The sequence below is a fragment of the Colletotrichum chrysophilum genome, assembly GCF_026319265.1.
Source record: "Colletotrichum chrysophilum strain AFK26 chromosome Unknown scaffold_57, whole genome shotgun sequence".
Taxonomy (NCBI): Eukaryota; Fungi; Ascomycota; class Sordariomycetes; order Glomerellales; family Glomerellaceae; genus Colletotrichum; species Colletotrichum chrysophilum.
The window spans coordinates 175,514-190,150 of record NW_026517344.1 but is presented as its reverse complement, the minus strand read 5'-3'; the positions used below and the strand labels follow the sequence as shown (position 1 = coordinate 190,150).

Here is a 14,637-nt window from a genome sequence, read left to right as displayed (position 1 = left end):
CGACGAGTCCGAAGTGGACCCCGCGGGGTCTTACGGCCATCCTCGGATGACATCTCAGAGGGACGGGAGATTGACGGAGACCGGCACGCCAATCAGGTTTTCGATGATTCTGGCAAGATATGCTTGATCAATATCATAAAGAGTTTGGGGCCGTCAGGGATTCTTGTGCACCGCTGTGTTGCCGGCCCAGGCCCTTCTAGAGATGGGCAACCTCTTTAATGAAAGCGAGCGCCCGTGTGAGCTCTTCCGTCCATGTTGAATTCTCTGTTCACTTGTTTTCGCTCTTTCCAACAAGAGCCGTGAAACATGTCCAAATTTCTTTCTTTGCGTCGTATGCGTCCATTGAAATTGATAAAAACCGGCGATTTCCCATTAGTCTTGGGCCGACATGTCACCAATTCTTCCGCTCCGCCATGCGTCTCGCCGCGAGCAGGCCGGCGAGAAGTCGCGCTCCCTTCCCAAGCGAAGCCCAAATCGCTTGTCGAATATCTAGTGTCAGTCACTGCCCTTTCCTCCTTTTACCGATACTACAAGCTGACCAAGGTCTTCGCTTCAGCACTTCGCTCGACATCATCGCCGACTGGGGCCGCCAGGGCTCAATGTGGCCTATGACGTTTGGCCTTGCCTGCTGCGCCGTTGAAATGATGCATATTGCAGGCCCGCGATACGATCAAGATCGATTCGGATACATGTTTCGAGCTTCACCCCGGCAGGCGGATGTCCTTATTGTAGCCGGCACGCTCACCAACAAGATGGCGCCGGCATTTCGCCAGGTTTACGATCAAATGCCCGAGCCCAGATGGGTCATCAGTATGGGCAGCTGCGCCAATGGAGGAGGATATTACCATTACAGTTACTCTGTTGTGCGAGGAGCTGATCGCATTGTCCCTGTTGATATTTATGTGCCTGGATGTCCTCCTACGGCAGAGGCACTACTGTACGGAATGATGCAGTTGCAAAGAAAGATGCGACACGGGAGAAAGGCCCGCATATGGTACCGGAAATAGGAAAAACCATGGTCACATGTCCTTTCATACGGCACTAGGCTGGCTTGTTTCGTGGCCGACTCCGGTCGGGTTCGACTCGTTGCAAGTGGCTTGGATATAAAGGCGTTTGCAACGGGCGGTTGAGAGCTAGCTTTGTTTCGCTCACCTGAGGCGCTGGCGTAGCCTAAAATAGTTACAGAGATGAGCTGGGATTTTCTTAGTTGGCGAGCCAGTAGAGACATCTTTTGATGAGTCAGCCAACTCACCGTTGAGCGTCATCGATAAGTCAACCCAATTGGTCCCCTCTTGATCGGATGATTGTCTCTCTTATCTCGGAGTCATGCAGCCACCCTACCGAAACTTGAACTTTTCATCTACACGTCCATCTCCAATCATGGACTCCTCCGCGCCACTTTGGGGCCTCTCGCCAGGTCAGATAACCGGCAAAGATGCGTCCGAGATACTGGGCAGTATTAGCATGGCTGCATTTCTATGTCTCTTGGTAAATGACTGACAGATTCCTTCCCACCATTACCGATCCGCGTGCTGAGCTCCACCAGTTTCCCCAACTCATCACCAACTACCAGCGTCAAAGTGCAGACAGCTTATCCATGGCATTTCTATTTGTGTGGTTACTGGGAGATGTGTCGAATCTACTGGGTAGGCAACCCTTCCGACATCTCCCGAGCAAGATCTGACATGCGAGTGTAATATGCAGGAGGTATCGTCAACCATATCGCACCTGCAAGTCTGGCCGTATCCGCCTATCTTTGCGTTTCTGATTCAACACTCATCTGTCAATGCTTGTATTATAACCATTTGAGTCGAAAACGCGTTCAAGAGACTGCGACGATGAGTCAAGAAAGACAGCCACTAATATCAACCGACATTAACGACACAGAGGGTGTGGCGCCCCACCACGCCTCGGCATCAGGCATCGAGGCCTTACCCAGCAGCCACGATGGCGAAAGAGACGTGAACGCGAGCATTTTCCATTGGCGTTACAGTGTTGTATGCATCGTGCTGGTGCAGCTGGCTGGAGTAGCTGGCTGGGCTTTGCTGTACAAAGCTGGTATTTTAACGAACAGCCTGTACGCTTTCAGAGCAAAGGCAGATGACTCAAAGTCGGCGATTGAAGTGTTTGGTTCGGTGCTGGGGTATTTCGGGGCCCTCTGCTATTTGTGGTATGTTGAATGAGGCCTATCGCTGAAGATATCGCTAATTGATGAAGTGCTCGGGTGCCTCAGATCATCAAAAACTACAGGGGCAGGTCCTGTGCAGGTAAGTCTCCCAAAACTATGGGCAACTGATATCACACATGTGCTCACATATTCCCAGGCCTGGCACCTCTTTTCCTCTTTCTGTCCATTCTGGGCAATTTGATGTATGGTCTCAGTGTGATCGCATACAATCAAGAGAGGGAATACCTCCTGACGAGTTTGCCGTGGCTTTTTGGGTCACTTGGAACCATTTTGGAGGACTGTGTAATTTTACTTCAAGTTTGGATGTATCGGTAAACTTGTACACGAGACATTGGCTAGACAGCTTAGTTTCCAGGGCGTAGACTTTATCGTCTTCAGTCAAGTTGCGATGCAAGCGGGGGTTGATATTTCCATAAATCATAGCTCCGATGCTAGATTAAGAGATGATTCCTTTGCTTTTGCTATTGCGCATGACCCCAGCCACATTAGCCACATGAAAAAGTCGCCCATTTCTTGAACTCGGTCAGCTTCAACGGAAGTCCGAACCCTGTTTGCGAGGGACTTGATGGTATTAGCGGCAGATATGAGAAGCTCAAGATCAAGAGATCCGTTTGGGCTGTACGGATGTATGACCATATCCAAGAAGAGTGATATGGCAGCGTTCGTGGCGTGGTGTATACACGACCTGGATTTCTGGTCAGCAAGGCCATAAGTCACACGATCAGGTTCACGAACCATAGACTCCATGATGGCATTTTTGAGAGAAATAAACTCAGACACCGAAGGACAGATCGGCCAGCCTCAAGAGACAGATCGTAGCTCGAGTGAATCACGCTATGTAGGTCAAGTGGACCATCAATCTGGCTGTCGTCGGCGTCGTACTTCCTTACAGTGGTATGTACAAAAGTCATCATATGGAGATACTCCAATTGCAAGGCGAAACACTTGGTGTATTGCCGAGGGTTTGCTTGAGATGTTGCGAGAAGGGTTTGAGGAGAGGCTGATAATGCCGGTCGAAAGTCTAGCGGTATCGACAGTCTCCAGCGTTCAATCTCTTCATCTAATTCCCGGATATGTAGAAGTAGAGTCGTGTCCTTAGCTTCGCTGACCGCCGGGGAGTACAGAAGCCTGTAAACCTTCTCTTTAGTTTGACTAAGGACGAGATCGCCCGAGAAATGCGGAACTGGCCCATCGCCAACCGAAATCAGGCGGTCTACTCGCTCATCGAAGGATCGAAGGTAGGCGTAGTGTTGGTCATAATCTTTTGGAATAGACACGTCACAGAAAACAGCTGACAAGAGGGGCGGTCTTCCAGTGCGCAGCGCCAAGTCCTTGTCTGCAATATAGCATATCCAGAAGAGATTCCGAAGGTGAAGTCTCTTCTTCGCAGATAGAGTGGTCCCATCGTCTGGTGTATTGTTCGAAGCAGAGGTGTGTCCCCCTAAGGCAGACACCGTGCTGCAGGCGAGAGGGAGATAGAAGCCAGCTTCTTGCCAATGGCCATCTAGCGTCGAATGGGTATACTGACATGGTCTTCAGTAAGCTTCGTCATTAATTAAGAAGTAGAGGCGCAACAAGGAAGACTTACTAAAGCCAGTAAACATTCAAGAATTGTTACGCTGTAATGTCCGGTAAGACTTATCAACAACTGACGAGCTTTGTTGGCACAACCATTCACATCAATACCAGAGTAGCCATTGCCCAAATCTTTGCAGTGGCTCATTAGACTCAAGATGCCCAAAACAGACGCCAAAGCCGCGAGCTGGGTAGGTGAACTAGGCCTATCGTTTGACATGCCATATGCGATGTCGAGTGTCTCGTCGAAAGAGCAGCGATCAATTACTGGAAATGAGAGCCACAATGAGGACAGGAAGAATGATGACGCAAGCTCACGCAGGACTTGTTTGTCAGGCAAGCTTGATACTCCGGGAAACGCGGAAGAGAAACTCGTTGATGGCGCATAGTTGGATGTGAACAGTCGCAGCTTCCTCAAGTCGACGGTCTGGCCCGTTCTGGAAGAAATCCATTGGCGACCCTCTTCAGAGAAAGCATGTATGCCTCTGAAGAACCAGTTCGGCCCGATATGAGAGGCAAAGCAGGGAAAATCGGAAGTTGGGATAGAGGTCACAGAACTTGGAGATTGTCGCAAGCCTGGAAATTCTGTTTCTCGGACTGAATGAGACGCGGGCGTGAGTTCAGTCGCTGCTGGGGTCGCTGAAGAAGCCGGCGTCTCTACGGAGCAGCTTGTGGGGGTGACGAAGTTCAGCGCATCATCACGCCCCAGCGGCTGCGCAGTTGCCTGTGCCAGTGCCGACTCCAGGTGTTGAATGCGCTGATACAAATCATGGACGTCGGTCAATTTAAGCCTGTTTGAAGAATTAGCGCTATGAAAACAGGCGAAATTCCTCAGTAAACCGGTTTAATTTACCTGTTCTGCTTGGATTTACGCGGAGCTTCTCTGTTGAAAGTACATTCAGAGTCGTGGTGTCGGCACCAATCGCAAGGAACCCCTGCTTCAGGTATCAAGCACTGAATCTGCAATCCAACTTCCAGTCAGCACTGTTTGAAAATACGACAAGTTGGATTTCTTACTTTTCGTCGATAACAGATGTCGCAGGCTCGTTTCGGCGACATGCTGAGTCCTAGCAGAATGATAGACAGAAAGTTGGCTCATCGGAGGGCACGGAGGCCGCTTGTTGATGGCAGGTTGTGGACCAAGTCAAACTGACGCTGCTAAAGCTTCATCAGTGAAAAATGCATAATGACTAAGCGGAGCTGGTGCCTCCGTGTCTTCCGATTACGTGAGCTTAAGCTAGGTTTCAGTAGAGGCATATGTTGTGAGAGCCTAAGACCTAAGATTGTCGAACATGATTCATCCCTGAATAACCAAGTCCGACACAAGGGACCGATAGCCGCCCACGTTCTGCGCCGCACTATTCTGCCCTTGGCTCGCATCACCAAGCCTCAAACGCCGCTTCCATCTTTGCCCACAGCCCTTGGCTCATGTATCCGGATAGCCAATAATTGCCATCTAAGTCCCGACCAATGATCACAAAGGCATTGGGTAGCCCGAAGCCCGCCTGATTGTTTTGGATGTACACCGGCCTTCCACGATGGTGTTTGTTGCCAGAGTCTTTCGCCTTAACAGCGCTGGAAAAGTCAACGTTGAAAAGGTCGGTCTTGGTCCAGTTGGAGTATGTGATCATGTGCATGGATTTGTCTCCAAAGAAAGGAGGCAGCTTCATCTTAGTCGAACGCACCAAGGCTGCAGCGGCTTCAACTTGTGGTGTTGTTCCCAGCTCTTTGATAGCATTTCGAATCCGAGACGCCATGTAGCCCACTGGCTTGTCGAAAACATCAGCCATAGTGCCAACCACGTTGATGAACCCGACTGCGTTTGAGAGGTAAGGTGCATCCATCTTGTTGGAGTCTGTAGACTTCAGGGGGAGCGGCCCGGTATCGCCACCAAGGGCCTTGCGAAGAGAGTAGGCGTTATTCAGGACGAGAGTGCGCCTCCGAGTCGATGCATTTTCGGGTAGATGAGCAGTCGCGATCTTGGTCCACCATGCGCACAGCACATCACCCTCGCTCAGGAATGATGTGGCATTAGATGGATTAGGTCCATCTTGCAGCTCGGACATCGAGTCGTTGACAAGCTTATCCAGGAATAGTCTCGGCACGCGAACAACGCGAGTCTCTTGTTTACCCACGAATTCGAACAGATTACCAATCGCCCAGGCACCGAGACTCAGGCTCGACATCAACTGCGACCTGAGTTTGTACGGTTCTGTTGAGTGGCAGCCAAACTTGGCAAGAGGATCAAAGTCAACCCCTGGCGCGTCACCTCCATACGGGGATGCGATTTCGCCATCTCTTCCTTGCAGCATCAACACCCAAGCGTCCAGAAGAGCCTTCTTTCCAAATGCGTCAAACAGCGTATGAGGCCAGTACAGCGTGACCAGCGTTGCATCCGAGAACGAAATGATGTGCAGTCCCAGCTGAGGCGCATCACTAGTAAGATAATCGTTGAGACTCAAGGGCGGATTGTCTGGGCGTCGCATAAGTGAGAGGTAACTATCCGTGTCTCCCATCACAGCTGGGCGCTTGTCATCCTTCGGTTGTAAATGTGGCAATTTCGAGGCTACTGAGTGCTCTCTAATTGACATGTGGGTGTTGTCGATTCTTGAAAATGACAGAGCAGGTCTTGTGCCACGTTCCAAATCATTGATTTGGGGGAAGTGATATTCCAGAGCACCCGTTGAATTCTTTCGCAAACGGGCTGAGAGTTTTCGCCATCCTTCCCGACAAGTAAGACGCTCGAGGCTTGATCGAAGGGTGTCAGCGTCCAGGACTTCGTCAAACACCAAGAGGGAGTAGAGAATGAAGGATCGCCATATTGGTGTGTCGTCAAAATAGTGAAGCGGAGTGACAGAGTCAGTCGAGACCGCTGCTGGGACCGAGGGCCCAAAGATGGATTCCAACATTTCGTTGGTAGATTGAATGCACCTTGATAATGCCCATGATGATGCGAGAGCGAAGGAGAATAGACTGCTTGCTATTTATCACGCGGTGTGACACTCCACTGCAGACAGGTTGATCACCTGTACTTTGTATTGCCACCGCATGCTGGCCAGGGGACCGCGTACAGACGGCCCATCAATCAGCCAACAAGAATCTGTCTCTACTCATGGATGCGCTAGAAGACGGTTGATAATACGACTTCCATGCAGTCAGCATGCAGCCTGATTGCCTTGCATTGACCACGCCGGCCTGAAGAACGGCCCCCTGTATGGCACGGGTTGAACACGAGGATTAACGAAGAATATCGAAACCCCTGCTATCATTGTTGGTCGGCTGGGACTTGCTGCTGAAGAAAGCGGTGGGGTTTACAACTGCCAAATTGTGATCGGAAATGATTTCTATTTAATAACTAAGAAGCTCAAATAATCCACCTCCGCTAATGATGTGCTTGTCTTGGCCTCTGCAGGTCCGTCATCTGCACAAGGCTGGCTTCATCGCTATCACTGTATGAGACTGTGAATGTCTTCTGAAACTTGATATGGCGGTCCTGAGAATCGACATCCGGGCTCGTTCTATCGACAGTAACCACGCCGACTGTTCGGGGCTGGCTGCGAGCGGCCTTGGACCTATTATCGCTCCCGTACTGTTGATAGTACTGACGACCCTTGCTCCTGATTGTCGATCCGGAAATAGACGGGAACAACTTGACCAGAATCATGCGGATAGATGGTAGACAGGCGCACATGATTCCGACGATGATCTCGATGGTGCTCCAGATGCTGACCTCCATGAAGTCCATCGTTGGGTTAGAGCCTTTGGCGAAATCGACGAGAGATTGTAAGCGGATGATGCTCACGACGGTCACACTGTTGCAAGGTTAGCCACGAGTCAATCAGGGTCTTTGCAAGGGTGCTTACAAGGTCCCCACGATGAACATCATCGCGACGCCGATCTTCTTCTTCCAGTGCAGCCTTAGAGCCCGCAGTTGCCATAACGGGATTGCCAGCATCCACAAATCCAAGGCAATGCTGATAGCGGCATTTGACCAGCTGATGGCATTGGCGTTCGCACAACTGCCTTCGTGTAGCCCGTCCCACTTGGTCCAGAAGTAGTGGATAGGCTTGCACTGGAAGACGGCGGTGATAATGAACGCCAGGCCCCACACAATGATGAATATCGTTGTTCCCCAAAGCATCCGCTGCACTTCTCGGGCAGGGAAGATTCGCATGTAGAAGAAAATGATGGCCAACTTGACGAGCGTCACCTGCAAAAAGTACAGCCAAGCCATGATGTAGAAGTAGAACAAGACGTTGGTGATCATCTGCGGCGTCAGCGTGTAGATATCTCGGCCGAGACCATTCTTCGTCGTTCCGTAGACAGTGATGATAGCGCTCGGCATGGCAGCAATCAATGTGGCCAAGACGAACCAGTCGTCCCAGCCAATATCGAGGCCTGCGAAGAAGATCTTGTAGGAGAATCGAGCCAAGACGAAGACCGCACCCAAAATGGCCATGACGTTCGAGAGTATCACGTATTCCTGGGATCGATCGCGCACCGGAGCGCCGCAATTCGTGAGGCTCGCATTTTTGGTAGCTGAAATATTGGCAGCGTTAGATGTCAGTCAGAAGGCAAGAAGCTGGGGAAAACATACCAAGAGCCTCGGGAATCGTGCAACTTCCCGTAACACACAGCGTGACGTTATACTGAAACGCTGCGTTTGTACATATGCAAGTCTGGTTTGTAGGAGCACACAGGCCGCCTTGGAAGGCTTGAGCTATGCATTTTTTCTGTATTCAAAGCAGGTTAGCCAATGCCAATCTTGAGGCCGATGATGATGAAGTCCGAGTCAGCGTTTGACGAGCGGACAAGGGAGGACGTACGGCGCAAACCGGATAGCTGGGTTTATTGGCGGATGTCTGCTGTGCCGTCGCGATGGACAAGACGGCCAGGACCAACACCAACACGAGTCGATGAAAGGATGCCATGTTTCTTGGCCGGCAGCAGGACTGCTGCTGGCAATGACTCGGATGATCTTTGCTTAAGAATAAATGAAAGCAATTCCCTTCACGAAGAAAGTCCCCTGGAGTCCATGTGGCAAAGCAGGGTTCAAAATGTGCGGCCGCCACGTCCCAGAACTGTTGGCGATTTGGTCAGGAATTCTAGGGATGAACACTAGTCTCCCTCGCTTCGGCTGATGATACGCTGCACATGTGGTCGAAGGATTGGCATCACATTGCCAGTTTGCAAGGCCATTCCCGGAGGCATCTGCATCACTTCATTCAGCCTAGCACATGTTCCAGCCAGATGAGGGCCGAATGAACCGTTGGTTGTGAGAGACTCCGCCCCCATGCCGCTTCTTGGCTCCCTCAAACGGAAGCGAGTCCCGTCCTCGCGTTCTGGCCAAGAGCCCCTGCAGCAGAAAATGCATTAACAAATCGAAGCCACCAGCGGCACAGCAGCTCAGAATCCTGCTGCCCGGAAATTAATACCCTACCAGATCTCGGGTTCGACGCCACTGAAGAACAGTAATGCACTCAACATCTTCAATCCCGTGGGCGGCACAGAAGCAATTCTACGAGCGGCGCGGACGGCAGGATTCATTCATCGTTCGAGGGTCGATCTGGTCCATCCCATCGTTGTCGTTTTAGCCTCTTTTTAATTAACTCTAGATCTGTGCGCGCTGGGCTGAAGACTGGAGAAGATTATCCCTTCCCGCCCCCGCGGGAGCAATCATTCTTGACACCCATCGCCGCCGTTCGGGCCACCCGGTGTCTCATCCGTATTCCCCGGGTAAGGCCGAATCAGGGGCTCATGCATGGAATTCATGGGTCCATCGGGTGTCACTATCTACAATAGGAAGTTCTGTAATGGGCTCGTCGATAAGTATGCGTGTGCTTGCAAGGATGCCCGCGACCGCGTACTCGGCCGATCCAGTTTCGGGCATCCGGCCGCAGGCTATCGATGTTCGAATTTCAGAACCAACAGGTGAATATGGCGCATGAGAGACTCTCCAACGTCGCCGCCAACAATGTAGCAGACCAGATGGGGTCTCGCTCCGCCCCAGGCCGAGGTTGCGCACTCGTCGTTGCAGGGAGGATGGAATTCGAGATGAAATAGGGACCAGCACTGCGAGGGATATATGAGCTTGGGAAGATAATCACATCTGTCGTGCAGCTCACCTCTTAGCCACCCACCCCTCTCTCACTCACCTTTCCTTACCTCCGTTGACTACTTGCCCAACTCAAGTCATCAACATGAGGCTCTCTTACCTGGCCGTAGCCACCACCTTGGCTACCCTTACTGCTGCAGCCGTGGCCCCCAAGCAGCAATGTCACTGCCTGCCCGGGGATGCATGCTGGCCTTCGGTTTCGTCTTGGAACAGGCTGAACGACACCGTCGGTGGACGTCTTGTTGCTACCGAGCCAATTGGATCGCCGTGCCACGACCCTACCTATGATGCTGACGCCTGTGCCGCTCTCCAGGCAGGGTGGACTAACCCCTTGACGCAGTGAGTGTCCGAGAAACCGCGATCACTGTCAGACAATATGCTGATTCATCAACAGTATTCCTTCTTCGTCATCCGTGATGCAATCTTACTTCGCCAACCAGTCCTGTGATCCCTTCACAGACAGGTCCATTCCTTGCACTCTGGGCAACTATGTCAGCTATGCTGTTGATGTGAAGTGCACGGCGGATGTGAGCTATGCTCTCAAGTTTGCCAAGGCGAACAACCTTCGCGTCGTTGTCCGCAACACTGGGCATGAGTAAGCAACATTCTTACAAATTCGTATGCTGTGACCTTGCAACAGCGGCTGATTATCTCCAAAGCTTCCTTGGCCGCTCTACTGGTGCCGGAGCCCTGGCCATCTGGACCAACCACCTCAAGACCATTGACTTCACGACTTGGTCCGACAAGTACTACTCGGGTCCCGCTGTCAACGTCGGAGCCGGTGTTCTCGGATACGAGATGCTCGAGGCTGCCCACGCCAAGGGCCTCACTGTCGTGTCCGGTGAGTGTGCCACAGTCGGTCTTGCTGGTGGCTTCATTCAAGGTGGCGGACACTCTGCGTTGAGCACCCAGTTTGGCTTGGGTGCGGACCAGACTCTTGCTTTCCAGGTTGTCACGGCTGACGGCAAGACGGTCGTTGCGTCCGCGACTCAAAACACCGATCTGTACTGGGCTCTCAGTGGAGGCGGCGGCGGCACCTTTGGTGTTGTGACTGGCCTCACCGTCCGCGCTTACCAGGCAGAGACTGTTGGAGGCGCCGCTTTCCAGCTTCTTGCTGCTACAACCACTCCGGAGAAGTTCAACGCCGCTGTCTCCAAGTTCCACGAGCTGCTGCCCAACATGACGGACAACGGCGCTTTCGTTGTGTTCCTTCACAACTCTCAGTTCCTCGTCCTGCGACCACTGACCGTTTGGAACTCCACTGCTGCCTACGTTCGCGATGTCGTTCTGGCGCCGTTTACCAAAGCCATGGAGGAAATCGGTGTCACTCTGGCGGTGGCCTACAGCGAGCTATCCTACCGTGATCACTACGACCGGTACATGGGTCCTCTCCCTCAGGGCAACCTCGAGGTGACGAGGTACCAGTTTGGCGGCCGACTCATCCCGCGTACAGTGCTTGAGACCAACAACGTCGAGTACCAGAAAGTCGTCAACAACCTCACGGCCAACGGCGTTCTTCTCGCAGGTAGCGTCGGCCACTACGATAAGCCTGCGGGTGCCGCTAGCAACGCTGTGCACCCTGCGTGGCGCAAAGCCGTCATGCAGCTGCAGCTCATCACCAACTGGGACAACGCTGCGCCTTGGGCTGACATGGAGGCTTCACAAAGACGCATGACGGAGGAGTTTATGCCACTGATTACCTCTGTGACTCCCGGAAGCGCGTCGTACATGAACGAGGCAGACTTCAGACAACCGGACTGGCAAAACGCCTTCTTTGGCGAGAACTACAGCAAGCTTCTCTCTATCAAGAAGAAGTATGATCCTGAGTCGCTGTTCTACGTCCTGAAGGGCGTCGGCAGTGAGGCATGGACTGTTGGTTCTGACGGCAGGATGTGCCGCGCTTAAGAGTTTTAGTAGCAAGACGTAACCTAGTTAATACATAAACATAATGCTTCTCTGTAAAACCTTTAAGATTTTTATCCAACCTATCTTTAAACTCATTTACTATCATCTCAGACTCAGAGCGTATCGGGCTTCCCAAGCGTTTGGTTTTCGACGACATCATCCCGTACTTTGCCCAAAGGTAGACACTACCACTTGTGTCACTGATCAAGCCGCACACCTTGCCACAATTATCTTGGCTTGACTGCATGCTTGGCGATGAAATGTGATTTTTGAGAATTTTGATTGATCCGATCGATGGTTCGACAACGATTTCGTCGAGAAAACCCTCACTCGCAGCAACGGGACGGCTGGTCGATGCCGATCAGTTGCGGCAAAGAAGCATAATTACGAGGCATGCGTGGGTAAGCGGGTATCCGGCCACCCTGATTTGTGCGGACCACTGCAAAACGGCCCCTTCTCCTCTTTCTCACAATTTTGTGGTCCTCGGCCATGCATGAACTCGTGGTCGTTGGACCAACAGCCATGTCGCAACAGGGGGCTTGCGGGCGTACCTTCCCCAAATCGCAAGAAAGTCGTGGTACTTGTGCGAATGCCCACTTCATTCGAGATCGTCATGCAGAAAAAGGTTCTTTCGTGATTGGATAGGTGTCACCTTTGCCCAGTGATGGTGAGGGGTCATTTAGCGTGATCAAGAAGAAAATGTACATAAATGGGGGCTGCTGTCATTTTTGGATATAGATCTCGGGTGTTGAATACCTATCTCGAATCAACAGGAGCAAGTATGCAAGACCCAATGCTTGTTGTTGGCTTCCTAGCCATTCTCTGCGTCATTTATGTGGCAGATAGGCTGGTTCAATGGAGACGAAATGCAAATCTTGCTCCCCTTCCTCCTGGGCCCAAGGGACTTCCGTTGGTAGGGAACTTACGTGACTTGCCTGAACCTGGCGTTCTGGAGGCGGAACATTGGGCGAAGCTTGCCGAGTATGGTAAGCTTGCGTACTTCCGATTGCTGCGCATATGCAAAGTTTGCGCGCAGTAGCTGAACGGACTCTTGCTAAGATTAGATGGCTATGGATAGGTCCTATCAGTTCGATTACTATCATGGGCAATACCCTCATTTTCGTCAATGATGCTCAGATGGCGATTGACATGTTGGACAAGCGGGCAACATATTCGTCAAGGGCGGTATTCAATTTCGCTGGCGATATGTGCGTTCATTCAAACTCGTTTCCAAGCATGGGTTGCTGACTGACACGTCGTCAGCATTGGCTGGAGCAAAACGACCGCGGCATTGAAGTACAACAACACATTGCGTGCGCATCGCAAGAACTTCGCACGTATCATGGGTACAAAGGCACTTGCTTCACAGTATCACAGCTTGCAGGAAGCTGAAGTTGCCTATTTCCTTCAGCACGTTCTTGACAACCCCGAAAGTCTGAGAGACCACATCAAGAGGTGTGTTGACCAATCCGCCGACAAACCCCACTAGACGCAGCTTACTGATATTTCTAACGACAGACAAGCCGGCTCTATTATCCTGAAGGTTGTCTATGGCTACAACGCCGAGCAAGAGAAGAGAGATCCGCTCATTGACATGATCCAACAATGTACCGAGGATTTATCCAGCTCGGGTGTTCCGGGCGCCTTTCTGGTCGACATCATCCCAAGTCGTGAGTTATCAATCCACAATCTCAGCAATATCCAATTTCTTTGTATATACTGCATTTGAAGGAGATTCTGACGTCTTTAAGTCCGCTATGTTCCAGATTGGGTTCCCGGAACAGGCTGGAAGAAACTAGCTCGGAAGTGGGCATATGAGCTAAACCTTGCAATCGAGACGCCCTTCGCATTCGTGCAGCGTCAGCTAGCTGAAGGAAGGGAAAACAACTCATTCGTGGCGAATCTGCTCAAAAACAGCGAAAACACTGCCGAGGACGCGCGCGAGATCAAATGGGGTTCATCTTCTCTTTACAGTGGAGGTGCCGATACGGTAAGACACTGTCTTCCTCTTTCTGGGATATAGCAGCTGGCTGATTCATTGAAGACTGTGTCAACTGTAGCATGCTTCTTCTTGGCTATGACGATGTTCCCCGAAGTTCAAGCCAAGGCCCAGGCGGAGATTGATCGGGTGGTGGGCACTGAGAGGCTGCCTACCCTGGACGACCGGGATTCTCTGCCGTATGTTGAAGCTATCATGAAGGAGACCCTGCGATGGCACTCGGTAGTTCCCACAGCTCTTCCCCACACTGCCGACGAGGATACTATCTATGCCGGATACCGCATTCCAAAGGACACAATGATCATGCCCAATGTTTGGTGAGTTGTTTCTGGAACGGCATGCCTGGCGGCCTGATCATAGACTAACGCTAATCTCCCAATCGTAGGTGGTTTACCCATGATCCCAGCATTTACCCAGAGCCAAATGAGTTTCGACCCGAAAGATATTTGGAAAGTCCTGGGCACGAGCCTGGAACCGACCCTCGTAAATTCGTGTTTGGCTTTGGTCGACGAATTTGCGCAGGCAAGACTTTCGCCGAGAACACTTTGTTCCTCGACTTTGTGCAGTCTTTGGCTGTATTCAACATTCGAAAGAAGTCGGTTGACGGCCATGTGGTCGAGCCACAAATGAAGAGTCTTCCCGGTGCAATCAGTCATTTGGCGCCATACGAGACGTGCGTGGAGGCACGGTCTCCTCACCACGAGAAGATGATTCGTGCTCTTGCACATAAGTACCCGTGGCAGGAATCGGATGGGGAAACGCTGAAGAGAATTCGAACCCCAAAGACAGACCCTGTTCCGATTTGAATTAAGGATTAACAGGGCTAATATTATCGGCATACTTGTGTAATTGAGG

General features: G+C 51.6%; 4 protein-coding genes across 4 annotated transcripts; 2 read left to right on the top strand and 2 right to left on the bottom strand.

Annotated features, from left to right (window-relative positions):
• Window positions 1-5,142: 5,142 nt before the first annotated feature.
• COL26b_007208 (uncharacterized protein) lies at window positions 5,143-6,279 on the bottom strand (the record flags this gene model as incomplete). Its single annotated transcript, XM_053180007.1, is given in 2 exon segments — window positions 5,143-5,959; window positions 5,972-6,279. The coding sequence occupies 2 exon segments, from the start codon at window positions 6,277-6,279 to the stop codon at window positions 5,143-5,145; spliced, it is 1,125 nt and encodes a 374-aa protein (XP_053036069.1).
• An 866-nt stretch (window positions 6,280-7,145) lies between these two features.
• On the bottom strand, window positions 7,146-8,222 carry COL26b_007207 (uncharacterized protein; the record flags this gene model as incomplete). The annotated part of the gene is made up of 2 exons (XM_053180006.1): window positions 7,146-7,575; window positions 7,627-8,222. 2 exons carry the CDS (start codon window positions 8,220-8,222, stop codon window positions 7,146-7,148), a joined length of 1,026 nt encoding a protein of 341 aa, XP_053036068.1.
• A 2,072-nt stretch (window positions 8,223-10,294) lies between these two features.
• On the top strand, window positions 10,295-11,783 carry COL26b_007206 (uncharacterized protein; the record flags this gene model as incomplete). The annotated part of the gene is made up of 2 exons (XM_053180005.1): window positions 10,295-10,473; window positions 10,538-11,783. The coding sequence occupies 2 exons, from the start codon at window positions 10,295-10,297 to the stop codon at window positions 11,781-11,783; spliced, it is 1,425 nt and encodes a 474-aa protein (XP_053036067.1).
• Window positions 11,784-12,884: 1,101 nt separating this feature from the next.
• Window positions 12,885-14,588, top strand: COL26b_007205 (uncharacterized protein; the record flags this gene model as incomplete). Its single annotated transcript, XM_053180004.1, has 6 exons — window positions 12,885-12,991; window positions 13,047-13,238; window positions 13,302-13,453; window positions 13,550-13,773; window positions 13,828-14,099; window positions 14,168-14,588. 6 exons carry the CDS (start codon window positions 12,885-12,887, stop codon window positions 14,586-14,588), a joined length of 1,368 nt encoding a protein of 455 aa, XP_053036066.1.
• Between the last annotated feature and the right edge of the window lie 49 nt (window positions 14,589-14,637).